General features: G+C 38.7%; 1 protein-coding gene across 2 annotated transcripts in view; it reads right to left on the bottom strand.

Annotated features, from left to right (window-relative positions):
• Positions 1-17165: 17165 nt before the first annotated feature.
• Arl5a (ADP ribosylation factor like GTPase 5A) overlaps positions 17166-23302 on the bottom strand; it is a 28800-nt gene continuing 22663 nt past the window's right edge. For both annotated transcript variants that reach the window (XM_008837953.3, XM_017799342.2), the window contains exons 5-6: positions 22494-22645; positions 17166-21091 (exon numbers count right to left, since the gene is read on the bottom strand). In XM_008837953.3, coding sequence (XP_008836175.1) covers positions 21043-21091; positions 22494-22645 — 201 coding nt within the window. In that variant the 3' untranslated portion in view covers positions 17166-21042. The remainder of the gene's footprint in view (positions 21092-22493; positions 22646-23302) is intronic.

Raw genomic sequence — 23302 nt, 5'->3', positions numbered from 1 at the left:
TATCCTTAGAGGCCAGACGAGGGCATCAGATCCCCTGGAACTGGAATTATGAATGGTTGTTGGCTGCCACGTGAGTGCTGGGAATCCAACGCAGAGCCTCTGCAAGAGCAGTCATTGTTTTTAATCAGTGAACCAGCTCCTAAATATAATGGTTTTGATATAAAGTTGATAATGTACTCAAATATTTAAAATAAATTTTAAATAAAAATGATTTAATAGCTATAATTCTTTTTTTATTTTTGAGATAGGGTTTTACTATGTAACCAGGTATAGCCTTGGACTGACAATTCTCCTACCTTAGCTAACACCCAGAAGCACTCCCTGCAAGCCTTTATTTACATATCAACTTTTATGTGGATGGGTCCTTACATTTATTTTAAAAAGTAGAAAACATTTTGTGTCAATCCATTTGATTGTGACATAAACACATTATAGCTTAACAATAAAATATTTGGGACCCATATTCACCATGAAAAATGTTGTATAATTCTTTTATTAAAGTGACATTTTATCTGGTAAAACTGGTAAGAGTCCATTAAGCTATAAATGGGTTTTATTTGGTTCTCATTTACCAATTAAAAACAGGTAACTGGTTTTACAATCTGAAAAATATTTCTCACTTAAAAAATGACTACTATTCTCTCTCTAAAAGACACTAATAAGTTTTATTAAAACAAACCAAAAATCTTAGCATGATTATATATGCAAGACCAATAAACATTTTTAATCTACCATTTCTATCTTTAGTAAATCAATTTTTCTATTTTTCATCACTTATTTCCCTTATAAAAATTGACTAATATAAAGCCAGTCCTGGTGGCACATTCTTATAATCCCAGACATTAGAATGCTGAGGCAGAAGAATCATAAGTTCAAGGCCAGTCTTGGCTATAACCAAGAACCAAGTAATTTTAAAAATATTTAAGAGCAAAGAAACCATCAAGGCATGATTACAAACTATTTCTACTAAAATTACATGTAGTAACAAGAAAATTCCAGGCATACAGCATTTAAATCATCTCAGTGTGAAAGATTAATAAACTTAAAATAAATATAAACTTTTAATTAGATTTAGTAAATTTTAATTAATTAAATTTAATTTTAATGAAACCGTTGTGGGTTTGGAATTGACAGCTAGTTTAATCTAAGGCAGAACACCTTTCTAAATCAACTGGTTGTACTTGGATCCAGAATAACCTGCAGTCAAATCATTTCTCTTAAAACAGAAACCACACAAAAGAAAAACTAACATGTAAAGCTAATCAGCTTATGATTTCAAATCAATTAAAATTTTAAAATAATTAATCAAAATTAGGTAAAATTTGTTTTTAAGGGGCTGGAGAGATGGCTCAGCAGAGCTATGAACCATCCTTAACTCCAGTTCCAGGGGAATCTGAAGCCCTCTTCTGACCTCCATGGCATTGCATAACATGGGTACACTCACATACATGCAGGCAATTCACCCATACACATAAAATAAAAATAATAAATAAAAAATGTTTATTAAAAAATTTGTTTTTAAAAATAGTTGTAATAGAGTAGATATACAGTACTGAGTTAGTGGGCCCAGCTTGTCACTTGTTGACTACCTGACCAAGAGCACATCAAGTAATCTCTGTTTGTGCTGGACAGCTTTAGTTGTCAACTTGACATATCTGGATAGAGGGAGCGTCAATTGGGGAATTGTCTCCACTGGGCTGGCCTGCAGCCATGTCTGTGGGCCATTTTCTTGATTGTTGAGTGATGTGGGATGGCCTAACCCACGGTGGGTGGTGCCACCCCTGAGCAGCTTGTCCTGTATTGTATAAGAAAGCAGGTTGAGCACAGGCCAGGAGACCAAGCCAGTAAGCAGCATTCTTCCATGACTTGTGCTCCAGCTCCTGCCCCCAGGTTCCTGCCCTGAGTTCCTACCTGGGGCTCCCTGATGAACTGTGACTCAGGAGATACAAGCCGAATAAACCCCTTTCCTCCCCAAGTTAGTATTGGTCAGAGTATTTTATCACAGCAATTGAAGACAAACTAGAACACTCTTTTAATTTCTTTTCTTTTGAGACAGGACCTCATGTATCCCAGGCTGGCCTTGAACTGGCTATGTAGCCTAGGATACCCTGGAATTTTTAATCCTCCAGCTTCTACTTCCTGAGTGCAGGGACTGTGCCACTATATCCTGTTTGCACAGTGCTGGGTATTAAACATAGGACTTCATGCATACTAGACAAGCATTCTACCCACTGAAATACAGTCCCGGGGTTCAATTTTAATTTCTTTTGTTAAATGTATAACTTGTTATTTGATCTATATCCTCAAATGATGAGGTAGAGAGGCTACAGTGTAGAGATAGAAACACTTCAGCAGACACACAGGCTGAGCTCCTAACCAAGAGCAAAGAAATTACTAAGGCACCCTATGAAGTCTTTACTAAATCTATACATAGTTATGAGGCAATTCTAGACACACTGTACTTTTACCACTTTATAATAACTGCATGTTGAGCAACACTTACACTGGCCAGACTCTGCAATCTCATATTCACTGACAGCTCTGGAGGATGTCATGCTGGCTGTGTTGATTTGAAGCAGAAAAGAATAGAACCATAGTCCTCAGAGGGTTGCTGTCTGTGGCAACCTGCTGAAGTGAATAAGAATCCTGCTGGGCACGGTGGTACATACCTGTAATCCCTGCATTTCAGAGGTAGAGGCAGGGGGATTTTATCCTTGCATCAAACTGGCTTACATTATGATTTTCAGGCCATCTTGGGCTACATAGCCAGAGCCTGTGAAAAGAAGGAAGGAGGGAGGGAAGGAAGGAAGAAGGAAGGAAGGAGGAAGGAAGGAAGGAATGAAAAGAAAGAAAAAGAATCTTGCAATACAGTGAGAAGGGTATACTGAATGGTCTGTCCAGTGTGTCTGTCAAACTCAGTGTTCAAGGATATAGCAAAGGCTGCCATGTACAACAAGGAGGAAAGTCATTCTAGGTGGAGAGAACAGCCTCACATAGAAGTCTAATCCATTGAGAGTTTTATTCTTCTTCATACAGTACTTCTGCGTCGTTTATTGAAGGGACTGCCTCCCCAGTGCTTGCTTGAAGCTTGGTTGAAGATCAGTTAGTCGTGGACAATGTGGGTTTCTGGCTAAGCTCAGTTCTGTTTCTCTGTCTGTGTAATCTGCATTTCCACCAATACCAAGCTGTCCTCGACTGCTCGGTAGCACATTTGGAATCAGGTAGCAGAATGCCTCCTCTTTTGTTCTTTTTGCTTAATATTGGTTTGTCTATCTTGATGTGAGTTTTACTAACTTTGGTATAAAAGTCATTCGTACCATTAAAAAGTCCATGTGATGGTTGGTCAGTAGGAAAAGTTCCATTACTCATAAATGATGGTCCACTTTCTAACATCTCATTTTATGATGCTGTAACTACCAAGGGCCTGTTGAGCTGGCAACAACTTTCCACTGGCATCACTGACATGCACCTGTCTGGACAGAGGAGCTAATTGAGTGGCGTTTCTGGATAACTTTGAGCTGATTTTTGGATCACTTCATAATTAACAACCTAACTTATTTCCCACCATCCTGACATGTCATTTCTCTGTTATTATTTTGTGTCCCGTCACCATTCTTCCAGTCAGCAAGCTCAAAACTGTTTTCAGTATCTGTTTAGCACAATAGGTCTCCCCAGACCTGTCCTGGAGCAATGTTTTAGATGACCAACATGATAGTTAGTGTTGATTGTCAACCTGACAGTTTCTGCAGTTACCTAGGAGACAAACCTCCAGAGACACCTGTGAGGGAGTATGTTGAGTAGATTAGTTGAAGTGGGAAGACCCACACGAAAAGTGGACAGCACCGTTCCCTGGGTTTGTGTCCTAGACTGCACAAAAAGGAGAACATTGGCTGAGCACTAACATTCATCACTTTCTGCTTCTGTGATGTGGGAATTATAGCCACTTCCCCATGTCTCCCCAACTGTGTTTTGCTCTTTAAAATAACCTTCTGAATGGAGATACTTGTACTCAAGAATCCTTCGAAAAGCAGTAAAACGCCAGGCAATAAGCTAAACAGGTAATCTCTTAATAAATGCAGTAATTGGCAAGAATTCTGTCAAAATCATTCAAACTTCAAGCTAACCCTGCAGCATGCAAATAGCATTGTGCCAGTGAATTCATGTTTATTAGTCATTCCAGTCTCTAAACTGAGAGGACATCTCATTCACCTACAAATTAAAATGTAACCTTTTCTGTATTTCTCTCATTCCTATTAATATTTCTTTTCTTTCTTTTCTTTTTTAAAAGACAAGATCTTGTGTAGCCCAAGCTGGTCTTAAACTCATTATGTAGCCAAGGATGACCTTAAACTTCTAATCCCCTTGCCTCTACTTCACAAGTGCTGGGATTATAGGTGTATACCACTGTGCCTATTTTATGCAGTGCTGGGTTGGAGCCCAGGGCTTCCTGAATGCCAGGCAAGCACTCTACTAACTGAGCCCTAACCAGATTCTTTTAAAAGCAGCAAAATATTGCTTTCTAATTTCAGTATAACATGTTCAATATGGAATAGTCAGTATATACAAAAGTACAGCTTCAGAAAAATAACCATAATGCTGCTGCTTACAATAAATTCTAATAGTGTTGTTCTTCTTTTCTGATTTTTGAGACAGGGTCTCCCTGTGGCCCTAGCTGGCCTCTATCTCACAGAGATCCCCTGTTTTTGCCTCATAAGTTTCTGGGACTAAAGGCATGCACCACCACGCCCAACTTTATCTCAAAAATTCTGAACAGAGGCATACTGACACAACTAAAACAACATTTTTCTGAGAATTTAAATGATACATTTAGTAAAAACACTTAAAAGCAATGACGCACGACAAATTTAATATTATTTAAATTTCATAAAGCAAGTAACAAAAAGTACAAAGAAAGAAAAAATTGTACAAGCAATGAAAACGAGTAAAATTTATGATGCTCTAACTCAAATAGTAACGAAAGAAATCTAATACAACAGGAGGTATCGTTTTTCACCCCAAATCGGCTAAGATTTAAAACAATGAAACAAAGATGTAACCCTGTCACTTACTGGCTTATCACACACAACTTTCTTGGAAGATATATCAGTGAAATAGGAATTTCAGTCTCACTCGGGAAAACATACAATTCATGCTGTTAAAATCAGTGAACTTCCTCTCCACATCCCGATCACATTCCCCTTCATTTGTGGGAAGCAGTGAGGGTGGACAGTGCGTCCCCTGCAGTGACTTCAACTTCTTTGGCACAATCCCCACTGGCTTATTGAATTTCTCACTGTACTATATGTGTTGTCAAGTGTGAAACAATAATGTATAGATTATGAAAAATGGAAGGTTGCGGATCATTTTACATGAATAATGTCCACTAGGGCTAATGAAACTGATATGTTTTTAACTATTTTTTGGTAAATGAAAATTACAATGGCAAACTGTCTCATCATTTACTAGCTTTGTGCAATATTATAAAGACAGAAGCAAAACACTAGTTCACCGTCCTTGGCTTTAAGGATGGCTCTCCTACCATTACATCAAATGGACATAGTGCACAGTGTACTGTAATAATATGTAATGGTACTCAAATATACTCAATTAACATTCTAAAGTATTAAACTCCCTTGAAACTGGAGTTACAAACAGTTGTTAGCTGCCATGTGGGTGCTGGAAATCAAACCTGGGTCCTCTGCAATAGCAGCCAGTGCTCTTAGCTGCTGAGCCATCTCTCCAGGCTTACACTTCGTTCTTAGTCATTGCCCTCTCACACGCTTCCCCACAGCCCCTGCCCCTCTCTTGCTGGTCCCTTCCTCCTCACAAATAGTCCTCCTTTCTGCTTTCAGGTCACATGGATCCCATTACTCTTTTTTCCTCTCTAAAGATCCTTTTCTCATTTCTACTTTCTATTTTGTGGAGAGAGAGAGAGAGAGAGAGAGAGAGAGAGAGAGAGAGAGAGAGATCTAGTCTGCATATAAGGAAGAACATGAAGTATTTGTCTTTCTGAATCAGGTTTAGTTTAACATAATGATCTCCAGCTGGATCCATTTTCCTGAAAGTGTCATGACTTCACTTTTGTCTGTGTATATGTGCAGATATATGTGCATATGCGTGTGTGTGTATACACCACATCTTTATCCAGTTATCTGTTAGACATTTAAGTTGGTTCCATTCATTAGCTATTGTGAACAGTGTAATAATAGACATGGGTAAGCAAATGTCTCTGTGCTATGTTGACTCAGAGGCCTTCAGGTTTACACCCAGAAATAACTGGATCGTGTGGTAGTACTATTTTCAGTTGTTTGAGGAACATTCACATTGACTTCCCTACTGGCTTTACCAGTATGGCTATTCCACAGGCATCATCCACACTTGTTTTAAGACAGAGTCTCTCACTGGCCCAGAATTCATCAAATAGGCTAGGCTGGCTGGCCAGTAAGTCCCAGGGATCCACCTCTCTGTGCCTCCCCAGCATTGGGATTATAAGCAGGAACCATCATGCCTGGCCATCATTTTTTACATGGCTGCTGAAGATCAAACTCAGGTCCTCATGCTCATAAGGCAAACACTTTAACTAGCTGAACCATCTCTCAAGACCTGGTATTTTTTTTCTTTTTGATATATTTTTATTTTATGTGTATGAGTGTTTTGCCTGAATGTATGTAAGTGTAACCAAGCATACAATGCCCCCAGAGATCAGAATCCTGGTCCCCTGCAAGAGCAGTCAGGGCTCTTCACCACTGAGTCATATGTTCCTTCTAGAATTTTTTGAGGAAGGGATACTGAAAGTTGCTAATGGCCTTTTCTGTGTGTATTGTGATGATCACATGATTTCTATTTTTAAGTCTAATTATGAATTGTATTACATTTATTTATTCGTGTATGTTCAAACAACCTTGGTTGAAACCAGCTTGGTTGTGAGGGCAGCTATATGCCAACACAAAATCAACTTGGTGTATACTTTTTATTTTTCATGTGTATGAACGTTTTGCTTGCATGTAGTTAAGTGTGCCCATGTCGTGCAATGCCCGTGGAGGCCAGAAAGCAGTGTCTGATCCTCTGGACCTGGAGTTATGGACAGTTGTAAGCAGCTATGTGGGTACTAGAAATGGAACCTGGATCTTCTGCAAGAGTAGCCAGTGCTCTTACTGCTGAGCCATCTCTCCAGCCCAGTGTACACAGTATATGATGTTCTTAATGTGTTCTTAAACATGGCTTGCAAGAATTTTTTAAATTTTTTTTTAGTCTTTTTGAGACAGGGTCTACGTAGACCAAACTGGTCTTGATCTCACAGATCTGCCTGTCTCTACCTCCTGAATGCTGGGACAAAAGGAATGCATTATCATGCCCAGCATCTTCTAGAATTTGAGACTTTTTGCATCTTTGTTTAGCAGAGAAACAGGCTTATAGGTTTCTCTTTTTTGTTGTGTGGTAATACTCAGTTTTAATGCCAGGATAATACGAGGCTTCATAAAACAAGTTTGTAGTGTTCCTTCCCTCTCTAGTTTGGGCTTCCTTAAAGGCTTGGCAGGATTTGGCAGTGAATCTTTTTGGTTTGGGGCTTTCCTTTATAGACAATTTAATAATTGCCTCAATCTTGTAAGTTGTTCTAGATATGTTCATAGACCTCTTGTAATTTGGTAGGTCATACATGTATAGGACTTTACTGATGTCTAGATTTTCCAGTGTTTTGGAGTCTAAGTTTTCCAAGCTGCTTCCTTCTTCCCTTTTACTTTCTCTTTTTCCTCCTCCCCCTTTTAGATAAGGTCTCTAGCCCAGGCTGAATTCAAATTCCCTTTGAATCTGAGGATGCTCTTGAAAGCTTGAACTGCTGATCCTCCTGCCTATTCCTTCTGAACGTTGGGATCACATACATGTGCTATCAAGCCCAGCTTATGTGGTGCTGGGGATCAATCCTACTGCTTTATGCACAGTAGGCAATAACTCTACCAGCTAAGCTACATCCCCAGTCCAGATTGTCCAGATTTTTCTTTTGGTTACTTTGGTTAGGGGTTGATCAAAATTCTTTATCTTTTGTTTGATTCTATATATCGTTCTCTTTGTCTCATAGTGTGTATGCCCTCCACCTTATGTTTCAAGACAAGGTCTCTCACTCAATGTGGAACTAAGTTTCAGTTAAACTGGCTGATCTACCTGTCTCTGCTCCCTCAATGCTGGAGTTACAGGTGCTTGCAGCCACACCCAGCTTTAACGTGGGTGTTGGGGATCTGAACTCTGGTCCTCGTGCTTGTGCAGCAAGCACTTTGCCCACGGAGTCATCTAGTATAGACTCCATATCTTAAAATATCTCAGCTCCAGTCTCCATTTCTTAATGTTCTGCCCTGATCTTTGTTTTTTGCCACCTTCTACTTTTGAGCTTAGCTTATTCTTGTTTTACTAAGGCCCTAAGTTGCATCATTAGGTTATTTGCATCTATTTCCTTAAAAAGAAACAAAAAAAAAACCTGTTTTTCGAATTGCTTTAGTTTTGTCCCAAAGGTTCTGGTAAGTTGTGCTTTCATTTCCATTAAACCCTAGGAACTTAAAAATTTCCTCAATTTCATAAATGACCCACTTGCCATTCATGAATATACTGTTCAGTGTCCAAGTATTTGTGTAGTTTCTATAGTTTTCCTTGCTATGTTTCTAGTTTTATTCCACTGTGATCTGACAAAATAGAGACATTTTTGTGTTATCTGTTAAGACCTGCTTTGTGACCTAGAATTTGTTTTACAGAAGGTTCTATGGCCTGCAGAGAAGAGGATGTACTTCTCCTTTTGAATGTACTATGCAGATATTGAATGTAACTCTATAGCTATGTTAGGTCCATTTGACCTATGCTATAGTTTAACACTGAAGTTTTGTTGATTTTAGTTTGGGTGACTTATCTAAAGATGTGAGGTACTGAAGACACTATTATTTTATAAAATCAACCAGACTTTTTATGCCCACAGGTGTTCATGAAATAGGAGCACTAATATTTGATGTATGTATGTATACATACACTTGCAACTGTTCTTCTTTTTGGTAAAAATTTTATTATTTTTATTTTATGTGTATCCATGTATTGCCTGCATGTAGGTAAGTGCACCCGTGTTGTGCAATGCCCATGGAAGACAGAAGAGGCTGTCAGATCCCCTGGAACTTGGAACTGTAGTTACAGACAGCTGCCATGTGGGTGCTGGGATTCAAACCCAGGTCTTCTGCAAGAACAGTCAGTATTCTTAACTGCTGAGCCATCTCTCCAGCCCATTCTATCTTCTTAAAGAATGTTTCCTTTAATATGTAATCTTCCTTATCTCTTCTCATTTTTGACATTTTTTACAGATATCAGAATCGCTGGACTCACTTGTGATTGGCTTCTATTTACTAGATACATTTATTTCCATTCCTTAACTCTCAATTTGTGGGTTTCTTTGCCAGTTTGGTGTGTTTCTTGGAGACATGGGACAACTGGACCTAATTTTTTACTCTTGTTAGCCAATCTGCATCTTTTTTGGTGAGTTGAGACCATTAACATCTGAAGTCATTACTGAAGGAAATTTCCCAATTCCTGTGATTTTTTGTTAGTCTGATTGACTGACTGGATTACTGTTTGTTCTTTCTACTCTACTGTATTAGGGGTTTACAAATTTGCATTGAAATTGATTAACTCTTTAAATCTCCTTTGTTCATTTATTCCTTTTGTGAATTTATTCATTCCTATGCTCTTGTGATTGCAAGTTTTCTTCTTCTATGTGTAGTATTCGAGTATCTTTTGCAATGTTGCTTGGTGGTCATTAACTGCCTTAATTTGTGGTTGTCTGGAAAGTCCTTATTTCTCTGTCAGTTTAGAAAGATAACCTGCTATGGGCCAGCAAAGTGGCTCAATGCATAGAGGCACTTGCTGCCAACCCTGACAACTGGAGTTCTATCTCTGGGACCCACATGGTGGAGAGAATTGACTCATGCAAGTTGTTCTCTGACCTCCACACCCATGTGTGAGTCCATACACATACATAAACACAAAGCAGTCTTTTAAAAGGATCACTTTGCTGGATATAGAAATATTGGTTAGCAGTTACTTTCAGAACTTTAAATATATAACTTCATGTTTTTCTAGTTTTTAGGGTTGCTGAGTGTGGTGATTTGAATGAAAATGTTCCCCAGAGGCTCCAAGTATTTGAACATTTTGTCCCCAGATGATGGTGCTGTTTTGGATGTTTTAGGTGTGGCTATCCAGGAGGAAGCACATCACTGGGGGTGGGCTTGGAGAGTTCTTAAGCCTTGCCAGATCTCCAGTTGCTTCTTGTTTCCTGTGCCTGCAGGAAGATATAGCACCTAGCTTCCCCTCCTCCTCCAGCTATCTCTGTGGCCATGCCTCCCTGCCATGATGGACTGTAATTCCCTCGGAACAAGTAAGCACAAATAAACTCTTCCACTTATAAGTTGCTTGGGTCAGTGTTTCTATCACACCAACAGAAAAGTGACTAATACAGCAATTGGTACCAGAGAGTGTGCTGTTGGCTGTGAAGAACCTGATCATGTGGGGTTTTGAAGAAATGTGCAAGACTTTGGAAGGTTGGGCTAGAAAAGTGGTTGACTGCTGTAAGTGGAGCTTAACAGGCCATTCTAGTAGGTACCTGGAAGAAAGTAGTGCTGAGAACAATGTAATTTCAGAGGGAAAAAAGGACTTAAGCAGCACTTGGGACATTTTGGCAGAGTCTGGATGGAGTCTGCCCAGGACCAAAAAGCTTGCCAGAGGCTAAGTTGAAAAGTAATGGACTAATTTCTTTGGTGGAAGAAATTTCAAGACAGTCTAATGTAGAAACGGTAGCATGGCTATTAATGGTGAATATCATGCAGATCTACAGTGAAAGAGCAAATGGGGCAGAAAGAAATACATTTTGGATTGAAAAAGAGCACTTGAAAGAGAAATGTTGGAGCCCTGGCAAGTGATGGAGAGGATCCCATTGATAAGGAGAGTAAAGTGATTAAGAAGATTAAAATGATTAAGGAGGGGCCTAGAGATTCAGACTTAAATAATGGAGAGAGTGCCTCCTGGGCAAGACCACACCCAGTTAAGCCTCCAACTTGTGAAAGGAAAATGCTGCAGGGACCACTGAATAGAAAAGCTTCTAAAATGGATAAAGCGGGCTGGAGTCCACCAAAAACTTGCAGTCAAACTTAGCAGTGTTGTTCACCTGGTGCTGGCTTTAGAGGCATGAAAGATGCAAGAGTGAAGGGGTCACCAGTTCTTCCTCCATGGTTTCGGAGAGCTGCAGAGGCCAGGCAGCATGCAGCAGGGGTTTCCCTGCATAGAGAAGGCCCTGATAGGCCGTTGCGTGAAGCTGTGAAGGTGAAGCCTGGCTGGTAATGGAGATCCCAAGAAGACGTCCATGATGCCAGAGCTGTGAGGGATCTGCCAAGAAGACCTGGGTACAGGGACTGGTACCAGCTCAAGAGAGAGATGTGTGATGTGTGTTGCATGCAGCAAAGGTAGAGAGGCTGAGCTGCCTAAGTCCTTTGGAAGTGAAGTCCCAGAAGTTGAACATGGAGCTACTGGATTTGGTGTTTGCCCTGCTGGTTTTCAGTCTGGTTTTGGTCCGGTATTTCCTTACTATGCTTCTATTTCTCCCTTTTGGAATGGTAATGTATATTCAGTTCCACTGTATGTTGGGAGTATGTAATTTGTCCTTTGATTTTTATAGAGGCTTACAGTTAAGACATTGAGTCTCAGAAGAGACTTTGAACTGTTGAATTCTGAATAGAATTGAGACTCATAATGACTATGGGGACTTTTAAAGTTGGGCTAAATGCAGTTTGCATTTTATATGGTCATGAGCCTATGGGGGCCAGGGGGTGGAATGAGGTGGTTTAAATGAAAATGTCCCCCATAGGCGCCAAGTATTTGGACATTTTTGTCCCCAGATGATGGCACTGTTTTGGGAGGTTTTAGGTGTGGCTATCCTGGAGGAAACAAGTCACTGGGGGTGGGCTTAGAGAGTTAAGCCTTGCCAGATCTCCAGTTGCTTCTTGTTTCCTGTGCCTACTGGAAGATGTAGAGCCTAGCTACCACTCCTCCTCCAGCTACCTCCCTGCCATGATGGACTATAATTCCCTTGGAACAGTAAGCACAAATAAACTCTTCCTTTTATAAGTTGCTTGGGTCAGTGTTTCTATACAGCAGCCGAAGTAACTAAAACGCTGAGAAACTTGTTTATTCTGCTGTGCTTGTCTTTATAGATGAGCTGGCATTTTTTTTCCTTACAGATTTTAATAGTGTTTTTTCCTTTGCACTTTTGACAACTTGACTATAATATGCCATGGGGTTATTTTCTGGTCATGTCTATTTTGAGTTCTAAATACCTCCTGAATTTTGATGTGCATACAGTGGGAAAGTTTCTGCTATAACATCATTAAAGTTTTTTGTTTTTGAAGACAGGGTCTCACTTGTAGCACTGGCTGGCCTGGAACTCTACTACATAGATCAGGCTGGCCTTGAACTCACAGAGATCCACTGCCTCTACCTCCTGAGTGCTACATGCCCAGCTGCTATGACTTCATTGAATAGGTTGCCTATGCCTTTAGTTTGTATCTCAGCTTCCTCTATCCTGTGGATTCTTAGACTTGGTCTCTTGATTGTATCTCAGGGTTCTTGGGATGTTGTGGTCATCCTTATTTCCTCCTTATTGATGTTTAAATCAGAATTTCACCAACTTTGTCCTCCAACCCTGGTGTTTTCTTCTGGTTAATCACATCTATTGACGGTGCTTTCCACTGTACTTTTCATTTTGGTTTTCTGTGCTTTTCATTTCCAAAATTTTTAACCACCTCTCAATTTCCTTTCTGAATTTTTCTTTCATCTTGCTGACTTTTCCCTCTCTGTTGCTGATTTTCTTCTTCAGGTTCTGGCTCAATTCCTCTGCTTCTTTGAATCCTCTTTGAGGTCATGGATCATTTTTACTAGTACACTTCTGAAATCTTGATCAAGTATTTGGCCTATTTTAGTATCTTTGAGTTTAGTAGTTGCACTCATTTGGAGGATTAACAATACCTTCGTTTTACTTCTTTATGTCTGTGATGTAACTTGCACATTTATAGGTCTGTGTATCTCTTCTGGCTTTGTTTGGGGATCCTCTTATTGAGTAGCCAATTCTTTTTAAAATTATTTTATTATTTTTATTTTTTGTGTATGAGTGTATTACCTGCATGTATGTACGTGTACCCATGTCATACAGTGCCTGAGGAGGTCAGAACAGGGTGTTGGATGGCCCGAAACTGGAGTTACATATAGTTGTTAGCTGCCACGTGGGTGCTGGGATTTGAACCTGAGTCTTTTGCAAGAGCAGCCGCTGCTCTTGACTGCTGAGCCATCTCTTCACCCCTGAGAGTAGCCAATTCTTAAGGGCTCAATTTAAAATTAAAACCTGGTAATAAATTACCAACGACCATAAAACAAAATAGAAAATGAATGCATTAAAATTAAAAACTATTTAAAAGTATGGAAATGAATGGTAAATGAATGGGCCAAAGGAAGGGGACAGGAAAGGGGGAAAAGAGGAAAAGCTAAATAGGTGAAAGAAACAGAAGTGGGGAACAATGTGGAGGAGCAAAAAGCAAGAGGTTAGAAAAGACGGAAAAAGTTTCCCAATGAAAAAGTTAAAAAACAAAATTAAGACAAATATGTGAAGACTAAAAAATAAAAAGTATTTTTTAAAATGTTATGAAACTTGCTAAAAATGAAAAATGAGAAAAGGGGGAGCACAAGTGGCAAGACAAGAAAAAAAGATGATGTGCTGTGCAGCTTCCTCCTTGGCCCTCAAAAATCAAAGATTGCTGGCTATGTGCACTGAGGGGAGAGGTCACTGAACCTGTGTTCATCTTTCTGTTCTTTAGGCAGTTGCTGAATCTGTACTGGACAAGTATCCAATACCTGCCACTGCAGCCATCACTTTGTAGCTTCCCTTCTGAGTACCAGGGGCTTCAGCTGGGCAGTGTCGGTGCCAGAGACTCTCCAGATTGCACCCCACAGATGGCTACTATTCTAGCAGGGTGTATCCCAACTGTGTTGGGAGTGTGAGAAGCAATCACAGCACAGAGATCCATGTAGACCAAGACCCAAGTATTAATCCCCATACTAGAGAGATGCAGCTGAGGGTGTCAAGTAGGTAAGTGGAGCTTCTGAGTTTTCAGACTCTGAACTTAGGCTCAAGACTAGCCAACTCTGGGGCTAGTCTCATTTGATGAAATCTGCTTCTAGCTAGCAAGGATGGGTTACTTTCCACACGTACTTTTCCTTGTCTGAGCTGACCTTCCCACTGAGTGTACTCTGGGGCTGTCAGCATCTGGCCCTCCCACCCACCAACTCTCCTTCTAGGGTTCACTTATCCTGGGGCTGTAGCACATTAAATTCAGGCTCCCTGGCTTGTTCCTGTTTCCTGTTCTCAACACCCCTAGGTAGTTCGGTTTCAAACAACAGGATCTCCCAGATGGTGCCTGGCTTCTGTCTCCAACTTACAGAGTTACAGAATGGGATTCATGTACACCTCTGACCCAATCACTGATGAATCACTGTCTCATCAAACTTCACACCTGGTTTTGAGGACCAAGGGCTGTGGGCTTGTTTTGAAAACAGGACCCCCCCCCACTCTCTTTTTACAGGGCATGCCTGGCTTACCTCTTGGAGGAGTCTTTGACCTCTCTCTCCAAACTGCCCAGCTAGACTGCATTCTCTTATTTTCTTCACATCCCTTCTCACCTTTTTTCTCTGCACTTTTAAAGCATTCTACCACTACCTTTGTGTCTGCTGTTCTTCCTTTTTAAAAAAATATTTTACTATTTTTATTTTACATGTATGAGTGTATTGCCTGCATGTATGTGAGCGCACCTGTGTTGTACAATGCTGCGGAGGTCAGAAGAGGGCTTCTGATTCTCCTGGAACTGGAGTTAAGGATAGTTTATAGCCGCCATGTGGGTGCTGTGAATCGGACCTGGGTCCTTTGGAAGAGCAGTCAGTGCTCTTAACTGCTGAGCCATCTCTCCAGCCCGGTTCTTCCTTTTTTAAAAATAATTTTATTATTTTTATGTGTATGCGTGTATTGCCTGCATGTATGTGAGCGCACCTGTGTTGTACAATGCTGACGGAGGTCAGAAAGGGCTGTCTGATTCTCCTGGAACTGGAGTTAAGGATAGTTTATAGCTGCCATGTGGGTGCTGGGATTCAAAGCTGGGTCTTCTACAAGAACAACCAGTGTTCTTAACTGCTGAGCCATCTCTCCAGCCCTGTTCTTCCTCTTTTGAATAGTCTACCTTACAACAGAAATGTAGTAAAATTCCATCAAATATTTTTGTTTAAAGTAGAATTTAAACAGAGGAATACCCAGTGCATACAGTATGTACACAAATGATACAGCCCGAGTTGTAAATGGCACTCAAAATCACCAACCATGGGCCAGGCACAGAGGCGCATGCTTTTAATCCCAGCACTCAAAAGGCAAGAGGATCTCTGTAAGATCAAGGTTTACATAGTAAGTTCCAAGCCAGTTGGGGCTATAAGGAGATCCTGTGTCAAAAACAACAAAACAACAACAAAGCCACTAAGTACAACAGTTAAGAGGCTACTCTTACATAGCAACAAACTCTTGCTAAGGTTTCCAAACACACCTCAAAATTTCCTGTCAAATTGTTTTTAAGAAACAGAAGTTTTCTAGTCTCCACATTAACTAATGCCAGGATCATGAAAGTATTTTTATCAGAAAAAAGGAAGAAAAATATCCACACATGGGGTGGTTGAGTGGTGTGAAGATGGGGAAGGGGAGGGGTTGTCAGTGTGTAGGAGGAGTCTGAGTAAGGTGTGTTCTCATGGAAGTGGGTGGGCCACTAAGGCCCTCCACAAGTTAAACTTGTGTTAGCATCATCTTGATATTAGTTTAAAAAAAAATCTATTTTGGAGTTTTTATACTTGATAAGTTTGTAAGTTTGTAATCCGTCTCTCTTCAGGTGAGTCTTTGCTAGCTGCTGAAAACAGGCATCAACAGAACTGAAAAATACTCCTGTCTTCAGGCAGTAACATTGTAGCAGTCTGAGAAATCAGGAGAACCAAGGCAGATGGGATTCTTAGTGAAAGACAATCCTCTGAGCATCAAGCTCAGGTCTTCTTGCAGCCCTGAGGCCAAGTCAGTCCAGTCATTCAGTCCCTGGACAGACAGGGCTACATCTCCCTTCAGCAATGAAGAAGTTTTGGAAAGCACATCTTCAGCCATCATCAGCCCTTAAGATTAATGGATTTAAGTCTCAGAATAGGAAGGAAATGGAGTCAAGGCAGAAACAGAAAAATCAAGGGGACATGGTTAGTAAAGGGAGCCTCTTCACCCTAGAGTCTGTCTGAAGCCTCTTACAGTTAATTTCAGCACAACAAAACTCACCGTAAAGATTGTCTATAGAGATAAGATGCCTTTTTAAAGATATTTCACACAAGAATAGTGAAACAGTAACAAACTAACCCTAATGCCTAAGCATATATTCATTCCTTTGCCAGCAGTAAACAGGTAACCTTTTTCCTGAGAAGCTTGCAAATAAGACTGCAAACATGCTTTTCCTGACCTAAGATTCCTTCGGCCTATGCTCTTTTCTTACCAGCCTGAAGAAGTTCAGTCCAACCTCCTCAGAAATCACCCTATGATCTTGAGAATTTACCACATCAGAATCATTCTGAAGACTTTAGAGCCCACCACATTTCATACATGGCTTCTGTTACGACACTTAGAGAGTTATCCTAGCTTCTGAGACACTCACGTAAATGCCGCTACTTGCTGTCCTTTTCCTTTTTAAAAAACCTCTCTTTGTCTTACCCTTGCTTAAATCTATGTTAGGCCCCCCTGCCCTTTTTTTGGTCTTTTGTGAAATAGGGTCTACTGTAGCCCCAACTGGCCTGGCACTCGCTATGTAGATTAGGCTGGCCTTGAACCCATAGATCTGCCTGCCTCTGTCTCCCAAGTGCTGGGATTAAAGGCGCACCATCACACCCAGCTTAAAACCCCTGTTAATCATCTCTAATTTATTCATGTTACCTTATATTGTAAGGGTTAGGGTATCTTTATCTTTCTATTAGAATAAAACAGAAATTATGACTTAGAATCCTTCAGGCTTGTGTCACCAGTAAGATAAGCACCATAGAAATACCATAGAAAACACATATCATTTATTACATGGACTTAAAAATCAACACAAATCAATTTCAGGCACTTCTTGAGTACACACAATGAGAAATTTCTACCAAAGAACAGTGTATTTAGCAAGCAATACCATAAAGACTTACACTTTCATTTTTAGAATACCCAAGGGCTAGATAATTTAAAATACGAAATATTGCATAATTAACCCAATTGTATCCTGTTACATTTCTTCCCAATTCAAACCATTTTAGAGTTAAACACAAGCACTTTTTAAGCATCCAAAGTACTAAATTCTTCTTTCTTTTCCTCCTCCACTATCATGGTCTTAAAAGAAACTATGCTTCCAGGAATCATGGCATAGATGTTTTATTTTAAGTGGCATTTTGAAACTTTGTTTTCTATAATCTATGCTTCTACACAGACAACCCATGATGGTTGATTACTGATTTCTATCTGTCTTTGTTTCTTTCTCTGATGGAGTTTTTGCTATGTACTCCTGGCTGGCTAAAACTATGTAGCACAGATTGACCTTGATCTCACAGCAACTCTCCTGGCCTTAGTCCCTCAGTGCTGGATCACAGGTCTGCACCACCACACCTGGTTTATTTTGATGTCTTTTAAAGGCTGTTATAGCAGGTTTATTTTGTAATGCTAGGTTTATAATTGCTAATTCCTTTAGATACTTGATGCTGATTTATTTAAATAAACACAAAGAAAAAGTAGAATGTGGGAAATACGTAATCCTGTCTCAACCCAGCCTTAAAAATGAAAATGAAACCAGGAGACCACTAGGTAATCAGAAGACCCTCAAGTTCACAGATAATCTAGAATGTGCGGTTAGATTATCCCTTATTAACAAAGTAGAATAGACTATATATTCTCAAAAATGTCTGCAGAGAAAACTAGACAGTTGTCTACAATTTTTCTATTTACATTAATATTACAGGTTTTGAGGTTGTCTGCTGTATGTGATTGCTGTGGGCACAGCAAGAAATGTAAAGTGCCTGTTGGAAAGGGACAGCATAGTCCCATTTCCAGGCATCTTAATACTATACACTCAGACAAAAGGAAGAGAACCTCCCAGGGACTTCCTGCCTTCCTCCCGCTCCTGCCCTCATCTCTGACTTACTGGAACTACCTCCTAGGCACTTCTTAAAGGCCAGAGAACAGAAACTCTTCTTCCTTCTACTTCATGCCATGCATATCTAAAATTATGTTTACCACCTGCACTAAAAATGCCAAGCAGCAGTGCTAAAGCACTTCGTTATTCTTAAGGCAAAATGTTGTAAGAAAATGAACTCATTCCCCACTTTTCCCAACTACTAGCCTGTCTACTGTGATGGTCAAGGTGTGCTAGGAACATAAAGGAAACTAAACTTTTCAAGGAACCTCAATATAATGGGAAAGATATACTTTATATATAAATGCTATTATGACAAAAATCAAACATATTTAGATGGTTTAGCTTATGGTCATTTTAACCAAGATATCAAGAGACGTATTATTTTCAAAATTAGTATCAAAACAGGACATAATCTACCCACATACACGGAGGTATAAATCTTTGTTCTTTCCAAAGTTAAGCAAAATGATCCTAAATGAGATGTTTGTTTACACCCAGAAGTACCATTTTAACAATTTAAAAGCATTGTTCTTGGCTTAATTCCATCTACATGATGTGCACTGCCAGCATGGCTGTTCATGAGGTTCTCCATCTTACTGGAATAGTGTTAAAACAGCTTTGATACTTTCATACAATCATTCTTGCCCAGTCAAAATTTTATGTACAAGTATTCAGGTATCATATTATTTTTTGATACTAGCCTAGAAAGGTACAAAACCAAAAGACTCTTATTTTTTAAGTGTGGTAAAATTTCATGTATTCTCACTCATGTCCTTTCAATAACTGACTACACTAAGCCAACTTACATGCTTTAAATAACCAATTAAGAATAAATTTTAGTCAATACCTTGACAACACTGGAATGTGCTGGTTGGTATGTGCTGAATGGATACAACAGTAATCCAAGGGACCATGCACATTACTAATCAACTTAAAATAAAAAGTCAAAAGTTGTCGATCTGGGGGGCTACTTTACAGAATACATCTTTGACAAAAATACAAAATGGATGTGAGTTTTTAAGGGAATTTTTAATATACAAGAAGAATTTCTCATTGTGATGAAGAAGTACGAGAACACGTGAACAAAGCCTAGCAGTGCAAAGCTCAGGACCTAGGACTGACTCTGTAAAAGCATGTGGACAAATACCAAATATTACATTTGGAATCTCTTAACATAAACACAAAACACAAAGCAGTCCATGTTAACAATGATCTCCTGTGCCTGACCTACATTTACATATTGTGTTTCACATTTTGCTGACAGATTTTTTTTCAAGTTTTACTGATGCTTATAATATGCACTATTATTTCTTACCAACATCTTTATGAAATTTAAAAGGTTGATATTAAAAGTAGTTATTTCTTTCTTTGAATATTCTAAAACTCGCCAGTTTAGATTAACCTTTAAATTTTCAGGCCACAAAAGGTATATAAATATTCCCCAAGAATATGTTTTTATACAAGATAAACTTGTTTATAATTCTGACAGAAATATCTTCAACTTACAGATGTTAAAATAAAGCCCAAGCAAATATAAAAACTGTTTAGGGTCAAAATATTTCTTAGTATAAATGATATGTCAATTTTTCAGCCAAATTTTTTAAAGCTTTCAGAACATCTGTATTTTAAACTGTTAAACAATGCATTTATGAGGTGGAAGAAGACACAGGGAAACCTACAGAAACAAAGAAAAAAAAAGAAAAAAAATTCTGCAAGTTAAGGGTTTATCAATGTTCCTTGGAAAATACACCTTACTTAACTCTCAAATTTGCTTTAACCAGCATATAATTTAATACCTAAAAAGGCTGCAGCTAAATTATTTAATAATATTTATAGAATGTCACCTCTTTGGGTAGATATATTTCACACCATAATTTTCAATTAAGAATCACCTGATAGTTTTAATCACAATTTATGATCAAATAAAGAGTAATTAGTTGGCCTAAGAATCAACAAAAAGAATAATCTAATGATTGTGCACTGTGCAAGTCTATTGATAGTAACACTAAGCCACGAGCCTGACAGACATTCTCAGCTGCATTCCATGTTTCCAAGTGTGTTACTGAAGGACAAAAACAGGTCTACCACATGAAGTTTTTCCTACTTCATTTAACAGCAACTCAGTGATTTGGGACAGGGGTTGGCTTGTTAGCACAATACAGAGACTATAAGGGAAAAGTACAAAATGACAACACCAATGTTGGTCTTAAGGACATTAGGGAAATAACTAAGGTTATTAATTTGTGTTATTTGCTTTTCTTTAGAACACAAATCAAAGCCATTAACCTGAACTTGAGGTATATACACAATACATATACAACTTTAAGCAAAATACTTTCCATAATATTACATTTTTAAAAATTGGAAACAATATCTGTGCTGATTTGTATTGTCCTAAATGGAACAAAAAGAAAACATTCACTTTGGGGTGGGGTGGTCATGCTCATAATGAAGCTCTCTATTCAAAATGTCTTCCTCTCCCTTTGTACTTACCACAGGCTATACAATGTCCTGAGAGGATTCATTATGAAAAACTGTCAATCACAGCTTTAATGTACTTTGGAAGGAATTAATGAGAAAGCAAATCGAATGGTGAGACTTCATCTTGGTTTTCAAATAAGTGGTCTTAATTTTTCTTCTTATAGAAAATGCTTAAATCAGTTTATTATAAATATATCTAAACCATTCATTTTTGCAGCTTTCAGGTAAAGTCTAACACTTTGTTTACACAAAGTCTGTGAGCAGAGGTCAGTAGAGATCATCTAATCTTCAGTCGTGACATCATCCATTCAAGTCCTTGACATAATCTATAGACAACAAAAATCATGATTAAACTGTGACTGAAAAGCTATGGGCTACAAACCGAAAGATAGTGTTATTTATTTATTTATTTATTTATTTATTTATTTAGTCTTTTTGAGACAGGGTTTCCCTGTAGCCCCAGCTGGCCTGGAACTCACTATGTACACCAGGCTGGCCTTGAACTCACAGAGATCCACCTGCCTCTGCCTCCCGAGTGCTGGGATTAAAGGTGTACGCCACCACGCCTGGCAAGATAGTGTATTTTTTATTAATCCGAAGAATAAAACCTATAAAAGCAGTAAATTCAATGCAGGAGCTGCTACAAGAAGCCATGGTCTCATATTGCACACACATACTTCAGGTTTAGTCTATCTTCATTGTCTAGAATATTGCAAGCATTTAAAGGAACTCCTATAACAAATGTGCATAGGACATCATGAGGTAACATATTAAAACATGTTTAAAGTATCAATATTTTTTGCTTGTTTTTCTAATTCTAGAAATGTATCCTAAAATCAAAAACCAAGAGAAAGAACAGATTTATGCACAAGTCTGTTCATTAAGCATTTTTAATAGGAAAGAGAATTTAAATGTCTAAGAAAGAGAAAACAATTTGGCATATTTTGGAATATCATATGTAATATTAAAACCTTTCCTTTCAAAAAAAATTTTGACATAAAAATGCTCATGACGTAAGTGAAATAAAAATAACAGGGTGTTTAAATATATAGTTAAAGTTCTTAACACAAAGTACACACATCTATTACAACTGTATATAAAATATTTGAAGGCAATAAAGTATATCATTAATACTAGTCATTACTGACCAGTGAATAACTGAACTAGTCTAAAATACAGAAAGGATTATCATCGTGACAAAAGAAATAAAATATTTAGCAGAGGAAAATGGTTAAGAACCAGCTACACCCTTAGCTCTAAACGACTTTCTAAAAGCATAATTTCCCTTTGAAAACACTAGTGGCCATGGTGACTATTCCCTAATTTTATACATAAATCCTTTATTTCAGCTTCTTTCTGCATAAAGTGTGAATTAAAAATGTTCTATAGTGCTGTTGAGGATTAAGTAAGACACTGTGTAGTGGAAAGTGTTAGAGATAGGATAAGTTTGGCAGACTCATCATCAAAAGCATTTTCTGGCTTTTCCGGCTCTCAATGAGTCTCCCATTTCTCTGAGCTACTACAACTGTATCATCTATGCGCTTACATGTATTAATGCAGGTTTATGTGCATCTAGGTTGTATATCTTAGCATTTATAGAATCACCCCAAAGAAGTCTCTGATTACAGACGTTAACTGTCTTACACCTGTCCCTTGTTGATTTATTGACTGACTGGAAAAGAAAATGTTTAAGTCACATGCACAGCACCTAAGAGGAAGACTTCTTACCCTTCGCCAGTGAGAGCACAGCATGCCTGGATATGCCATTGGTGATCTTTAACAGAAGTTAGTTTCAAAAACTGGGAGATTTCTGCTACAGTCATGCATTCTTTAACATCTTGTTTATTAGCAAAAATCAGCAATCCAGCTTTCCTTAGGTCCTATAAAAGCAAATAAAACTTTAAAGGCCAGTACATTTTTCCAGTTTTTCAATGTAACTGATGATTTTTTCATAATCTTAGTAACCTAGAACATCATTTCTTCTTAAAATATTTTATTTTAATTTAATGTGTATGACTGTATTGCCAGCATGTGTGTTAAATGTACCTGTATCATGCAATGCCCATGGAGGTCAGAAGAGGACATTGGGTCCTCTGGAACTGGAGTTATGGACAGTTGCTAGGCACCATGTGAATGCTGGGAATCAAACCCAGGTCTTCTGTAAGAGCAGCCAGTGCTCTTAACTGCTGAGCCATATCTCCAGCCCCTAGAATATCATTTCTTAAAGAATGTTTTATTCTCACAGCTTCCCCGTCCACCAGCCTAGAATTTCTTAACCATTCTATACAACAGTATCTCACATCTCATAGACTGAGAGAAATCACTGAATATATTTGAAATAAATAAATCCTTGTATAGATTTACACACTTTGTGTGTGTGTGTGTGTGTGTGTGTGTGTGTGTGTATGTGTGTATACAATGTATGTGTGGATGTGCATGGAGGTGAGAGGCCAATGTATTTTTAATCGGTCTCTGCCTTTTTTTTTTTCCTCTGTCAAATATTTACTTGTCTTTTATTCCCATTTCTGTGTTACATT

Source organism: Nannospalax galili, unplaced genomic scaffold (genome assembly GCF_000622305.1).
Source record: "Nannospalax galili isolate Female #2095 unplaced genomic scaffold, S.galili_v1.0 scaffold499, whole genome shotgun sequence".
Lineage (NCBI taxonomy): Eukaryota > Metazoa > Chordata > Mammalia > Rodentia > Spalacidae > Nannospalax > Nannospalax galili.
The sequence above is the reverse complement of the archived record's forward strand: the minus strand, read 5'-3'. Positions and strand labels throughout refer to the sequence as shown.